The sequence below is a fragment of the Musca autumnalis genome, unplaced genomic scaffold (genome assembly GCF_047663935.1).
Source record: "Musca autumnalis isolate F117 unplaced genomic scaffold, ASM4766393v1 scaffold_3, whole genome shotgun sequence".
In the NCBI taxonomy this organism is placed as follows: Eukaryota; Metazoa; Arthropoda; class Insecta; order Diptera; family Muscidae; genus Musca; species Musca autumnalis.
In genome coordinates, this window is record NW_027411866.1 from 177204545 (window position 1) to 177219465 (window position 14921).

At 39.9% G+C, this 14921-nt stretch overlaps 1 protein-coding gene across 6 annotated transcripts in view; it reads left to right on the forward strand.

Moving 5' to 3' along the window:
- The window catches only part of Hecw (Hecw ubiquitin protein ligase), a 91150-nt gene extending 77490 nt beyond the window's left edge, over positions 1-13660 (forward strand). For all 6 annotated transcript variants that reach the window (XM_073975921.1, XM_073975922.1, XM_073975923.1 and 3 more), the window contains 3 exons: positions 3399-3587; positions 10204-10341; positions 10405-13660. In XM_073975921.1, the coding sequence (XP_073832022.1) occupies positions 3399-3587; positions 10204-10341; positions 10405-11341 (1264 nt within the window). In that variant the 3' untranslated portion in view covers positions 11342-13660. The remainder of the gene's footprint in view (positions 1-3398; positions 3588-10203; positions 10342-10404) is intronic.
- The last annotated feature ends 1261 nt before the right edge of the window (positions 13661-14921 follow it).

Sequence of the window (14921 nt, forward strand, 5' to 3'; positions counted from 1 at the left end):
TGATGCTTTGAGCTATTGATTTTATAAATACTTATCCATCTGGACTGAATTTTACCGATATGTTGTGGTGTATGCCACGATAAACCTATGTTCATCTCTATGGTACCTACGCAAATTTCAATAATTTTCTAAACAAAAGGCAAATGGGAGATAGTCTAGTGAGACCGCAAGAAAATATGTTTCCCGGAGCTTAAACCGATTAAATTTAAAATCAATAATCCAGAAAACATTTATCTTGAATAGTATATGCCTACTTTCAGGGATTTTAACCAATTTCAGCAAACCTCAAAATCCTTTACGGTCAGAAAGGGGTTATACCATTAAACATACCCATGTGCTACGTGTTCATCCAGTGCTTGGTTGGCTGTTTTGTAATGATAGGTCCTTGGTGTTAATCAGAAGTGTAATTTTGAATTACAAATGGTGTTATAAGTCGATTCTTCTTCACATAAGGGTGCATTTTATTGATCTTTTTTCTATAAACCCCATACAAATCGAAAATTTTCTTGAATGAATCATCGACCTTAAACACTTTTTGAAAAGTTTTTGCACTTTATATTTAAATTTCGGTAATCGGTTAACAATTCCAATAATTTCAGATCCAATTGTTCATTTGTTTTTAAAGTTTCGGCGACTTTCTGACGTTTAAGTGTTCATTACGAAAAATGTTCCGCTATTGGGATATATTTTGAGATTCCGGGGTGATAAATTGTTTTTACTTTCAAAAAATGATTTGTTCAATACGTTTTGAATATGAATTAACTTCAATATAAATTAATTTTTGTATATTAATTGAATTAAATTAAAAATCGTAGGGTGTGCTAATTATGTGTCCCCTTGATAATTTGGGCGTCTTCACAAAACTTTTATTTTCAAAAAACCACTGATAATGCTATCCACTTATATCATTAAATATGTTAAATACATTATAGAAATGGATTTTGTTTACGAAAATATTTCAATTCGCCCTATCAAAGCTCTTAGCCGACTGAAATCATTTTGCCCCAACGGGGTGTGCTAATTCTGTGACCAACACTGTATATAGCGTGTTTGGTGCAGCAAATACGTGAAATCGGCCGAAAATGTATATGGGAGCTATATCCAAATCGGTTCAGATTGTTGGCACATACATATATTTTTAGACCGCATTCAGTCACACATTCCAAGTTTGTATTGTATTCCCCAGTTTTCAGCTGAATAGGACAATAAATGCGGCCTGTACTTTGCGAACGGACGGATGGACGGACAAACGGACATGCGTAAATCGACTTAGAAAGTGATTCTATACATATGTATCTCTAGAAGGAACTATGGGTCTATCTCTTTTCCTTATGCATGTTACATACAAATGCACTAACACATAATACCCCTTACCACAGTGTGGTGTAGGGTATAAATATTATCTTAAGGCAGTATAAGGCTTATTCGAGGATCGTTTTGAAAAATTTAACAATTGTAGTCCTTATTACAAGGTATAATTTTTTTTCTTAATCAAGTTCATATGTTCAAATATAATAGCCCGAAAGGTCTCAAAACCCTGCCGCCACCAATTAAAATGACTGAAAAGCACACAATCCACGGCGGCTAGTTCTTCGATACCAGTTTGACCTGGAACTACACAACACCCATGTTCCCGCCAGCGGCTGCCACCTCAGTGTATCGTTTTTCTGTGTTGGGAGCAGCGGAATGCCTGCTTCAGATTCGTTTGGTCCTTGCCAGGACGAAAGAAGACCCAGTAGCAATTTATATGTGCTCAGTTTATCGCATCCGCATCCATCACACTCAAACTTCAGGGAGATGCAATAAATGTCGGGATGCATGGGTGCATCTAAGGTGTTGTCCATGCGAGGGACTACGACAGGAACTATGTTATTGCATGCTACATGAACACAGCCCCCAGTGAGTCGTCGTAGTCATCAGAAAATGAGCATGGTGGTCCCGCTACTGAAGCCAGACAAGGATGGCAACAAAGGTAATCGCACATATTAGTCGAGGACTTAGCCAGAACAAACCTTGCGACAGGACACTTCGCGCTATTTGAGGACATCGAGCAGACTAACCTCCGGCCAAGTTTGAAACGTTGTATATTCAATTACATGTGTGGACGTCAGTTGTTCGTGGAATTCAGGAACAAGAGATCCAATCTACTTCCAGTAAAACCGGGAGTTCCCTATGATGGGGTGATATCTACGGAACTGTTTAACCTCTACCTTTCCTGTATTCCAGGCCCTCCAGTTCGTATTTAGATCGTGACGTATTTGAATGATTGTACGATCTTGGCGTCAGTTGGAAGGCTGCACCCCTATTTGACTGATCTTAACAGCTTTTTCCACATTGGCCACGCATGCCTCAGCTATCTGCGACAAGCTGAGATGTAGGAAGAAGGTTCTGAAGTCTCTAGCACTTGATGTGCAGAGAAAGAAACCTATGCTATGCGGTGCCAGTGTGATTCACCGTTTTAAGTGCAACGCGATGGACAAATATTCAAACCTCACATATTTCTCTCAAGTTCGAAGATTGGATTGCAGTTTAAGGGTTGTTCAAGGATTGTTTTGGTAATTTCATCGAAGGTACCCCATGTGGTCCCGTTTACAACAAAGTACTTTTTTCGTGGGTTCATGTTTCCTAACATTATGGCCTGGAAGACCTTAAAATTCCTACGGTGCCCAACTATAACGGGCATGACAACTATCGAAAGGAGTGAATGAATATTGATCAAATTCCTTCAGGTACCTTATCCACAAAAGTTCAACACATTTGAGCTTTAATCCTTTATAAGGTCAGTTCTCGAATCGTGTTGAAATTTTGATAGTGGGTAATTATAGTGGCCATAACTACAAAATTATATTTTTTGCGGAATTAATTACTTCCCGAAATATGAGTCCCGAAATGTTTTTATGTTTTTATTTTTAGGTTAGATATCATTTGTACGTAGATACATTACTAATTCTGCCATCTAACGGTATTGACCAAAATATTTACACATGTATGTATATTCATATGTAGTCTAACACTACTATTAATTAGCACACTTTGATAATAGAACATTTACAAAGAAAAAAACAACAACCTGGATATCGGTTTTTCACATTCCGATCGCTATTTCTGTGATATCATAAACTGAATTAATATTTCCCCTCGAATGATTGGATTATAAATCTGATTCATCTAACGATAGCATCATCTTTTTTTTTGCGATGACTTTATAAATAAACAATTAGAATAATTGCCTCTTGTGTGACTACGTTTTTTATGATGATTTGGAGTAAACAAAGAAATGACTTCAGTTTTTAGGATGCTGCTAACATTGGCTAATTGGGAGAACACGATTTGTTGTTGTAATAAAACTCGATATTAATGAATATTTTTTTTTTTCTTTTCTCTCTCTCTCTTTTCAGCCTCTTCGAACAGGAGATTATGAGCTATGTACCCATCGAAGAACGCAGTCCACAAGGTTCACCAGTGCTCAATTCTCGCATGTTGCAACGTGCTCCGCCACCATTCCGGCGTGATTTCGAAGCAAAATTGAGAAGTTTCTATAGGAAATTAGAATCGAAGGGTTATGGTCAGGGACCACATAAATTAAAGTAAGTATTTTTTGAACATTTTATTCATCTGATAGACCTTAAAAATTTTGTTATGAAATACAAATTTTGGTACATTGATATGCCTGACTAAAAATAATAAATATAGTGTCCTTTAATATAAAAAAACATCCCAGAAGAGAAAATGGTAGCGCCTCCTAATTTTCCTTCTTATTGCAAAGTCGGAACGTTGTGTCAATCATAGACGACATCTTCTAAAACTGAGCTTACCTTAAACTTCCATGAGCTTTGGTTTACTACTACCAATCAATCCCACGGCAACGGGTTCTTTCGTACCGGATTGACCCGGAACAACACAAAATCATCGTTCCGGCCAGCGGCTGCCAACTCAGTGTACATATGTTTGTATATGTTTCGTCAGATGTCAGGAGTGGGTGCATCTAAGGGGTTGCTCTGGACTTGTCCACGTGGGGGACAGTCCCCTCGACAACAACCGCACACGCAGGTGTGGAACTGTCGAGATAGAGTTGCTGAACGTATACATCCCGCCGAGAAATAGCTGTATCTCAGATTATAGGCCTGACATTAGCCCGCTCTTGGAAGGTCATAATCGTCTGGTCCTGAGGGACTTTAATGCGCATCATGAGATGTGGCATTCGGCCTTCGGAAACGACCAGAGAGGTACAGCGCTGGCTGAGCAGATTGATAGCTCTACGTTTTGTAAGGTCAATGAGGACGCCCCTACCAGAATTAGAGGACAGTGTCACAGTTCGCCAGACATAACCATCGTGTCACCTGGTCTGACAAATGATGTTAGCTACCAACCCGTCATTTCCCATCTCCCCATAATTGTCTCCACTAGCAGACCACCCGACTTCATCACCTTTGAATGCCGCACATTCTTCAATCATAAGAAAGCTGATTGGCCGAGTTTCAGAGAGTTCACCAATCACCGCTTCAGAGAATTGCCCAATCCTTCTGATGTTCGGTTAGCGGAAAGGACGTTTCGAGACATCATCACTGCTGCAGCCGCTCGCCATATCCCTGCTGGTCGAATACCCGAAGTAAGACCAAACTTTCCAGCAGAGGCGACGGGATTGGCAAATGAGCGTGATGAGCTTCGTCGTGCCAACCCCAATGACCCCAGAGTCAGGGAGCTGACACTGGAAGTTAACAGGCTGGTCGGCGAGCAAAAGCGGAACAAATGGTTAAATCATCTGAAGAGCTGCAACATTGGAGCCGGTATAGGTGAATTGTGGGCAACGTTTAAGTCACTCTCGAACCCTGGAAGAAAGGAAGATAGGACCTCAGTCACGTTTGGCGACGTTACGTTGACTGACTCGAAGAGGTGCGCAAGTAATTTCAATCGACAGTTTGTCGAGTACCCTGAGTGCGACAGGGCGAAGAGAAGAGTATTAAGTCGAATCAGATCTCTTCCTGCCGAGGATGAACCACCACAATTTACAATGGATGATGTTGCCAATGCCATCAGAAACGCTAAATCATCCAAAGCGTTGGGCCTGATGGAATCTCCATGGTAATGCTGAAGCAACTGGATGAGCCGGGATTGGACTATCTCTCTAAAGTTCTCAACTTGTCGCTAGCCACTCTAATTGTTCCCGAAGTTTGGAAAATAGGCAGGGAGGTCCCACTACGGAAACCAGGCAAGTGAATCGTACAGGCCGATTTCGCTTTTGTCGCCCGTAGCGAAGACCCTTGAGGCCTTAGTCCTCCCCAGCATTAGAAATAGCTATCAAGTTGCCCATCATCAGCATGGATTCCGTAAGCAGCACAACACGACAACAGCGGTGCACGCCATCTCCACACATATTTGTCGAGGACTCAACCAGGAGCGGCCGTGTGATAGAACAGTAATGGTGGCGCTTGACTTATCAAAAGCCTTTGATACTGTCAAGCACTCCACGCTGTTGGAGGACATCGAGCAGGCAACCCTCCGGCCAAGTCTGAAACGTTGGATAATAAACTATATGTGTGATCGTCAGTCGTTTGTGGAATTCAGGAACAAGAAACCAAGCCCCGTAGAGTGAAACAGGGAGTTCCCCAAGGAGGGATGATATCTGCGAAACTGTTTAACCTCTACCTTTCCTGTATTCCGCCCCCTCCAGACGGCATTGAGATCGTAACGTATGCGGATGATTGTACGATCCTGGCGTCAGGTACCTACCCTGATGACATCTGTGAGAGACTGAACTCCTATTTAACCGATCTTACCACCCTTTTCCACGCGAGGAATATGCAGATATCCCCCACTAAATCGACGGCCACTCTGTTCACCACATGTACGGCGCAGTATAGAAGAGAATTGAATATCAGGGTCGATGGCAGCAGAATTTCGACCACAAACTGCCCCAAAATTCTAGGGGTCACATTCGACACCACTTTCACGTCGTTCGCGCATGCCACAGCTAACTGCGATAAACTGAAATGTAAGAACAAGGTCCTCAAGTCCCTAGCCAGCAGTACTTGGGGTGCAGATAAAGAAACCTTGTTGACCACGTATAAAGCGATATGTCGGTCTGTGATAAGCTATGCGGCGCCAGTTTGGTCCCCGAATTTATGTGACACGCAGTGGGATAAGATTCAAAGTTGTCAGAACGCCGCCCTGAGAACAGCAACAGAGTGCCTCCTCAAATCTACAGTCGACCATCTACATGACTAGGCATAGATTCTTCCAGTACGACAAAATAATGAGATGCTATCGTTACAGTACTTGCTCGGGTGTTACCGTAAGAGCCACCCCAATCACCATCTGCTGGCCACCGATACATCCAGGCACATCAAGAAGGATATTCATGCTCTAGAGACGGCGTTCCAACAATATAGGAGAGAACCTCTAGATCAACAGGCATATCAGGCAGGTTTGAACAGCATTCACACGGATACAGTTGCTAAGACCATAAGCAATTATTGTGTGAATGCAGTCATCGGAGTACATCCGCCATCTATCGAAGCTGAAGAGCGTCAGCTGCCACGATAAACCAGAGTAGTTTTGGCTCAATTACGCTCGGGATATTGCAGTCGCCTAAATTCCTATTGGGCGGGAATCGGTCGCACCGTGTAAGACATCTGTCCAGTATGCGGCATAGGCCCGCACGACACTAAGCACCTATTCAACTGCCCCGCCAAGCCTATTCATCTGACTCCAGTGGACCCGTGGTTACATCCCGTCGAAGTAGCCACCTTCCTGGAACTGGAGATAGACCCAGAGGAACAGGAGAACGAACATACAAACATAATAATAAAACACTGTTACAACAACAACGATGATAAGCTCTTTCCAGTTGCCTAACATCAACATGGATTCCGGAAAATAAACAGTACCACAACAGCCATATCCACACATATATATCAGTCGAGGACTGAACCAGAACCGAACAGTGATTGTGATACAAACACATGTACATGTGCAGTCGCCTAAATTCTTATTGGGCGGAACTCGACGGCGCCGTGCAAGACAACTGCCATGCCAAACCTACTCATCTAACTCCAGTGGATCTGTGGTTACATCCCATCGAAGCAGCCACTTTCCTAGAACTGGAGATAGACCTAGAGCCTGATTGAACAGAAGAACAAACATACAAACATAATAATAAACAGTGTTACAACAACAGTGATTGCGATGGTTTAAGACCTATCGAAGGCCTTCGATACCGTCATCCACGCCAAACTGTTCGAGGACTTTTAGAAGACTTCCCTCCAGCCGTGTTTGATATGTTGGATAATCAACTATATGTGTGGACGTTTGTGGATTTCAAAAATAGAAAGTCGACGACCCGTAGAGTCAAACAGGGAGTTCCCCTAGGGGGCGTTATATCTCCGGAATTGTTTAAATGCTACTTTCTAAAATTCCACACCCTTCAGACGTCATAAAGATCGTAATGCATGCGAATGAGTTTGCGGTTTTAGACGATCCTATCGTCGATGACTATGAAAATATCCGCCACAGTATTTACCACATGAACGGCTAACAAGTAAAAAAGTATCAGTCGGCTTTGCCGACAGAGATATACCCTCAAACAAAACAAATTTTTCCCAAAATACGTATGTATTTAGGGGGTTTTAAAAGTGTTGGGCGTTTGAACAGACAAAAATGTTGATTAGGATTAAAGATCAAAAGTTTTGCGGAGGAGATACTAAAAGGAATGGATCGACATTGACCGTTATGGAAGTGGATCTCCAGCCGCAACATGTGGTGCCATAGGGGGTTTTTACACTCTTCGGTCTGTTTGCTCTAGAAGTATGGACTTGCCCCTAAAAAAACTGTTACCATCATAAATGAGGCAGCGAATGCAGGTTGCTTCAAAAAAAATCAGAATGATTCGATATCAGCTCTTAAAGTGAACTTATCCGAAATTTTTGTGGGAGGTACCGGATGGCGTGGACAAATATAGTCCATATTTGAATCTGATCTATATCTGGTAGATATATTAGGATGTGTAAAGTATAGACCAATTCTGCGACTCCCTTCAAGAGTTACCGTAGGAACAACTTTTCCGAACATTTTTTAACTTTTGTGGGGGAGGTACCTTAAGGAGTGGACCGACATGGCTTATCTTAAAACTTAAACTATGTTTGGACAAAATATTACTAAGATCATATTTTGGACCGAATCAGCAGTTCCGTTCGAGAGTTATCTTGCGCTCCAACCACCTTACACGGTGTCATAGGGGTTTTTTTTGCAACTTTCAGGCTATTTTTTCAGGAAGTATGGACTTGCCCCTAATGAAACTTGTACCGTCGTATGGATTGCAGTGAATACATGTTGCTAAAACAAAAATCAGTGCGATTCAAGAGATGGCCCTAAACTGAACTTTTCCGAAATTTTGTGTGGGATGTACCCGAAGGAGTGGACCGATTGAGTCCATATTGAAACCTTATCTAAGTCTGGCACACGTTTCACGATGTGTAAAGTATAGACCAATTCTGCGACTCCCTTCACGAGTTACCGTACGAACAACTTTTCCGAACATTTTTTAACTTTTGTGGGGGAGGTACCTTAAGGAGTGGACCGATATGGCTTATCTTCGAACTTAAACTAAGTTTAGACAAAATATTATGAAGATCAAATTTTGGACCGAATCGGCAGATCCGTTCGAGAATTATCTTTCGCTCCAACCACCTCACACGGTGTCATAGGGGTTTTTTGCACCTTTCAGGCTATTTTCTCAGGAAGTATGGACTTGCCCCTAATGAAACTTGTACCGTCGTATGGAGGGCAGTGAATACAACTTGCTAAAACAAAAATCAAAGCGATTCGAGAGATGGCCCTAAACTGAATTTTTCCGAAATTTTGTGTGGGAGGTACCCTAAGGAGTGGACCAATTGATCCCATATTGGAACTTCATATTACTCTGGTAGAAAGTTTAGCTATACAAAGTATGGACCAAATCGGCCACTCCCTTCAAGAGTTATCGTGCGCACAAACTTTCCGAACATTTTCGAACTTTTGTGGGGGAGGTACCGGAAGGAGTGGACCGATATGGCTCATCTTCGAACTTAAACTAAGTTTGGGCAAAATATTACGAAAGCCAAAATTTGAACCGAATAGGTTCATCCGTTCGAGAGTTATCGTGCGCTCCAGCCAGCAGGATAGACAGACAGACGGACGGACATGGCTAGATCGACTCCAAATTGTCTGAAACACATTTCGTCCAAACATACTTGGGGTCTAAAACCATTATTTCGATGAGGCACATTTTCATCGTATCAAAGTGTATATACCCTCCTTAGCCTAAAGGCTGAGGGTATAAACACTGTTGCAACAACTGTGATATTGTAAGACCTACCGAAGGCCTTCGATACCGTCAATCATGCCAAACTGTTCGAGGACTTACAGAAGACTTCCCTCCAGCCGTGTTTGATAAGTTGGATAATCAACTATACGTGTGGACGATTATGGATTTCAGAAATATAAAGTCGGCGACCCGTAGAGTCAAACAGGCAGTTCCCCTACGGGGCGTCATATCTCCGGAATTGTTTAAATGCTTCTTTCTAAAATTCCACACCCTTCAGACCTCATAGACTGACTGAGGAATATGAAAATAGCCGCCAGACAATTTACCACCTGAACAGCTTAAAATGAGGATCGATCAATATGGTGATCGATGGTGTCCTGATTCCCACAAATAAGTTCCCCAAGATATTGGGGTTAAAGTTCAATAGCCTGTTTAAGTCGTCTACGCAAGCCACAGCTATTTGCGACAAGATCAGAAGTAGGAAAATGATCCTCAAGTCGCTGTGTCGACAGCTCTTGGGGTTTTGACAAAGAAACCTTGTTGATCTTTTAGCCCAATGGCTGAGGGTATAAAATATTCTTTAAAATTTTACGATTACAGCAAGGATAGGCCTTCACACTATTTCAAAAATATCACTTTTATAGCTCCATTAGTCCTGATTTCTGAGATATTAACGCTTATAACTCAGCTTGTCGTTAGAGTTAATTTCCTAAAAATCCACATATGTATATGTATATATTCGACTGTCTTTGAAAATTGTTCCTTTAACACGTATATTTATAACTGGGATAGATCTTTGAAACTCCGCTGACGCTACAATTTGTTCATAACAAATCCAAAATTGACATAGTCCTTGAGAAATGCTTTAAAAATCTCTCACCTTTATTATTCTCTCCTTTCAGATTACAAATACGGCGTACCCACTTACTGGAAGATGCCTTCCGTCGTATTATGTCTGCCAACAAAAAAGACTTACAAAGAGGACGTTTAGCTGTGCTTTGGGATACAGAAGAAGGTCTGGACTATGGAGGTCCCTCAAGGTATGTTATTTTGAATATTATTACAATCGAAATTCTATATTTCTTTCTTTTTTCATTTTACAGAGAATTCTTCTTCTTATTATCCCGTGAACTGTTCAATCCGTATTATGGCCTCTTTGAATATTCCGCCAATGACACCTATACCGTACAAGTGTCACCACTTTCAGCCTTTGTCGACAATTGCCACGATTGGTTCCGTTTTAGCGGTCGTGTCCTGGGCTTAGCTTTAGTTCATCAATATTTATTGGATGCCTTTTTCACGAGGCCATTTTACAAGGCTTTACTAAGACTTCCCGTAGCTTTAAGTGATTTAGAATCTTTAGATAATGAATTCCATCAATCCCTGCAATGGATACGTGATAATGATATTGGTACAGGCATAGATTTGGGGTTGACATTTTGTGTGACCGAAGAATTGTTGGGCCGAGTTGTAGAACGTGAATTAAAACCGGGCGGTAAAAATATTATCGTAAATGAAAAGAATAAAAAGGAATACCTAGAGCGTATGATCAAATGGCGTTTGGAACGTGGTGTCCAGGAACAAACGGAATCATTGGTACGTGGCTTCTATGAAGTCGTTGATTCTCGTCTGGTATCGGTATTCGATGCCCGTGAATTGGAATTGGTTATTGCCGGTACGGCAGAAATAGACATAAATGATTGGCGCCTTAATACAGAGTACCGTTCCGGTTACCACGATAATCATCAGGTTATAATATGGTTCTGGCAGGTCATAGAGAAATTTACAAATGAACAAAGGTTACGATTACTGCAATTTGTCACCGGTACCTCTAGTATACCATATGAAGGGTTTTCGGCATTACGCGGTTCAACGGGTCCCCGACGTTTTTGCATAGAAAAATGGGGTAAACCAAATGCCTTGCCTCGTGCCCATACCTGTTTCAATCGTTTAGATTTACCACCATATCCAACACCTGAGCTGCTGTATGAAAAACTATTATTGGCTGTCGAGGAGACAAATACTTTTGGTATTGAGTAAAACAAACCGAGGACGAGGAAGAAGGGATTGATAAAGTAAGAAGATGTAGAAACAAAGTGATATTTTTTTAAATATCTATTATTAAAATATTATTACAAATGTTTGTGTACCGTGCGTGCGTAGTTTTTTTCATGTCAGTGTGCGTATAGTTACCGTTAAGCAATTAATTTAATTTAGTAATTTATTAAAAAACAATAATATTTTTATAAGACATTTAATTTATTTTTTGATAATATTGAAATATCGTTCAGATTCGAATTATATTTGGCCATGTATTTATTTATTTTTAAAAAATCGATAACAAAACAAATTGTAACGTTAATAATGTTGACGCTGGACCTCTCTATCCCCCTTATCCTATCTATATGTAGCATTAGATAAGTGTTAGTCTTTAGTCTTAATTGATTAACTAATCAATTGATATTTTTGCCAGTTTATTGATATTCGCTAGTAGTTATCATCATCTATCCACCCATCTATGTACTCAATGATCTTTACAGTCGTTTTATTTAAATATGTATTTATAATTATTTATTTCATTTGTTGCCTTAACATATTCTTGTCTTTTTAGTCATTAGATTTGTAAGTGATATTAACAAAGTAATGAAGAATTATAATAATAATAACAAATGTTATTTACAACATACCTACATACATTCCCCATATAAACAACAGAAAAACAAACACAAAATGGTCCATAGTTACTCATAACATAAATGTATACAATGTTTTCAGGATGTCTTATCAATTTATTTGCGCAGCTTTAATAGTCCAGTCAAAATACTGAAATAGCAAAAATTCCCTCAAAGCTGAATTTTGGTGGAGAGCTAGGGTTTGTCATTAGAAGCGATGTCCTAAAAGTTCCCATCAATCCCATGTGTGCAGAAACAGTTATTCGGGGTCAAAGGTGAACATTTATGGATTTTTTTAGGTTTTCGGATTTTTTCCTGAAAACGGTGTGTCTAATCAAAAAGTGACTAAAGCAAATATTGTGGACAAGAAAATTCTCTACAAGTTTATTATGTATAACACTATGCAACACTGAAAATGCAAACAACTTCTAGTATGCATTTTTTGAAAGTACAGATCCAGTTCGGATTTTATGGCCTCATCTACACCGGGCTAAATCTACACTTTTTTGCATTTATCAGGCCTTTATCTCAGGAACGAATAGGAATTTGGCCTGCTGTCTTTGGCAATATTGTAGCCCTAAACTAGTAGAACTTATCTTTTGAAAAAACCACGGAAGAAACACTCCATCTACGGCATCAAAATTTATAAAATATAGAACATTTTACATAATTGCTGAAATTCTGGACAGTATCGGCTAAACTATTGGGAGTTGAACCAAGTAACCTTTTGCAAAAATCTTCCAAATTAAGTTCTCAACAATTCTTTAGAACATTCTGAAACTCTAAAATCCTTACGTCATGTTGTTTCAGCGGTATTTTGCATCATATCTTTTACAATACGTATTTCAAACACAGTTCACACCAACAGTTTATTCTGGCATTTCGGATTTCACTACATTATTGACATTTTTATTAAAACGTTGTTGAAAAATGTACTGAAAACAACGGCATAGTGGCGTTTTACAACAATGACATGTTCCGAAGATTTGTGTATTACATTCCAGAGTTGTGTATTACATTTTTCCAAAAGAAAATGTTCAGAAAAAAATTAACGGTTTTGGAGATACGATGCTAAATGTATACAAATTGTGGAATATTTGCATATATTTTGAAATTTGAGGCTATAAATGTAGTTTTTCGAGTTCATTATTTCTCAAAATATTTTATTCTTGTCCTTATCTACAAATTTGCTTCAGAAGTCAGAAGAAGATTCGCATTGGTTTCAGAGATATAGCCCCGAATTTCTTTAAAAACTCAATATTAACCCATGTTTAGATGGGGCCATAAAATCCGAGCTGGATCTGACACAACAAAACCCAACTAGGGTTTCTTGTCGTTTGGGTCTGTACTTTCAAAAAATCCTCAGTTCGAATTGTTTGCACAAGATCACCTTAAAAATGTTGCACACTGTAATTTTTTTCCTAGAAGGAACCATTCTTGAGATATAGCGGTTCTAAAAAACACATCATTTATACGCACTTATAAGGAAACAAGTAAAAAAGTATCAATAGGCTTTGCGGACAGAGATATACCCTCAGCCAATGTGAATTGAAACTTTCATCTACGGATAGATCGAATGTATTTAGGGTCTTTTCAGAATTTTGAGGCCCTTTTTGAACATTTGAACTTACAGACAAAAATGTGGATTGGGATTAAAGTTCAAAAGTGTTGCGTAGGAGGTGCGATATCTATCGAAAAGATATGACTCCCAAAATATTTTCGATAGATATCGCACCCACTAGTCATTTCAGTGGTTCATCGTATAACATTTGGACCAGTATGTCAGGAAGCATGAACTTGTCCACGGAAAACATAATATCGCTGTAAACAGGACCACAACGAATAGCATCGGTATACATTTCCAAAGGATCTTCGAACAGACCCGAAACTGCACTTAAACAAAAATGTTGAACTTTTGCAGGGAAGGTACCTTAAGAAGAGGACCAATATGGGCCATTTTTGGAAGTTAAACTAAATTTGGACAAAATATTAGAAGATCCAAAGTTTGGATCAAATTGGTTACCCCGTTCAAGAAAGTGTATCGTGCATACCATATTAGTGACATTTTTTAAATTTTGGGGGGAAGTGCGGGAAGTTGTGGACTGGTATTGCCCATCTTCGAACTGAAACTAAATTTGGACAAAATATGTCGAAGGCCAAATTTCCGGCCAAATCGGTTGACCAGTGCAAGTGCTATAGTGCGCTCCAGCCAATACACATGGTGCCATGGGGATTTTTACAACTTTCGGGCTATTTGCTCAGGAAGTATTTACTTGCCCCTGAAAAAATTGTACCATCGCAAATGGGGTAAGTGAATGCAAGTTGCTTTAACAAAAATCAATGTGATTCGAGAGCAGGTCTTAAAGTGAACTTATCCGAAATTTTGTGTGGGTGGTACCAGAAGGAGTGTACAAATATAGTCCATAATCGAACCTGATCTACACCTGTAGTGCGATTCTCTAACTCATTTTTATACCCTACACCACCTTGTGGTAAGGGGTATTATGTCTTTGTGCATTAGTTTGTAACATGCAAAAGGAAACGAGATAAACCCATAGTTCCTTTTAGGGATATACATAGAATCACTTTCTGAGTCGATTTACGCATGTCCGTCTGTCTGTCCGTCTGTCCATGTATTTTTGTAAACAAAGTACAGGTCGCATTTATTGTCCGATTCGCATGAAAATTGGGGAAGATAGTTTCTTTGCCCAAAGGACGAACGCTGTTCAATTTGGTAAAAATCGGTTCAGATTTGGATATAGCCCCCATATATATCTTCGCCCGATTTAAGGCATTTGGTGCACGAAACACGCCATATATGTCCGATTTCAATGAAATTTGGAATGTGCGACGGAATTTAGTCTAGAAATAAGTGTGCCAAATTATATAGAAATCGGTTCAGATTTGGATATAGCCCCCATATATATTTTCGCCCGATTTAAGGGATT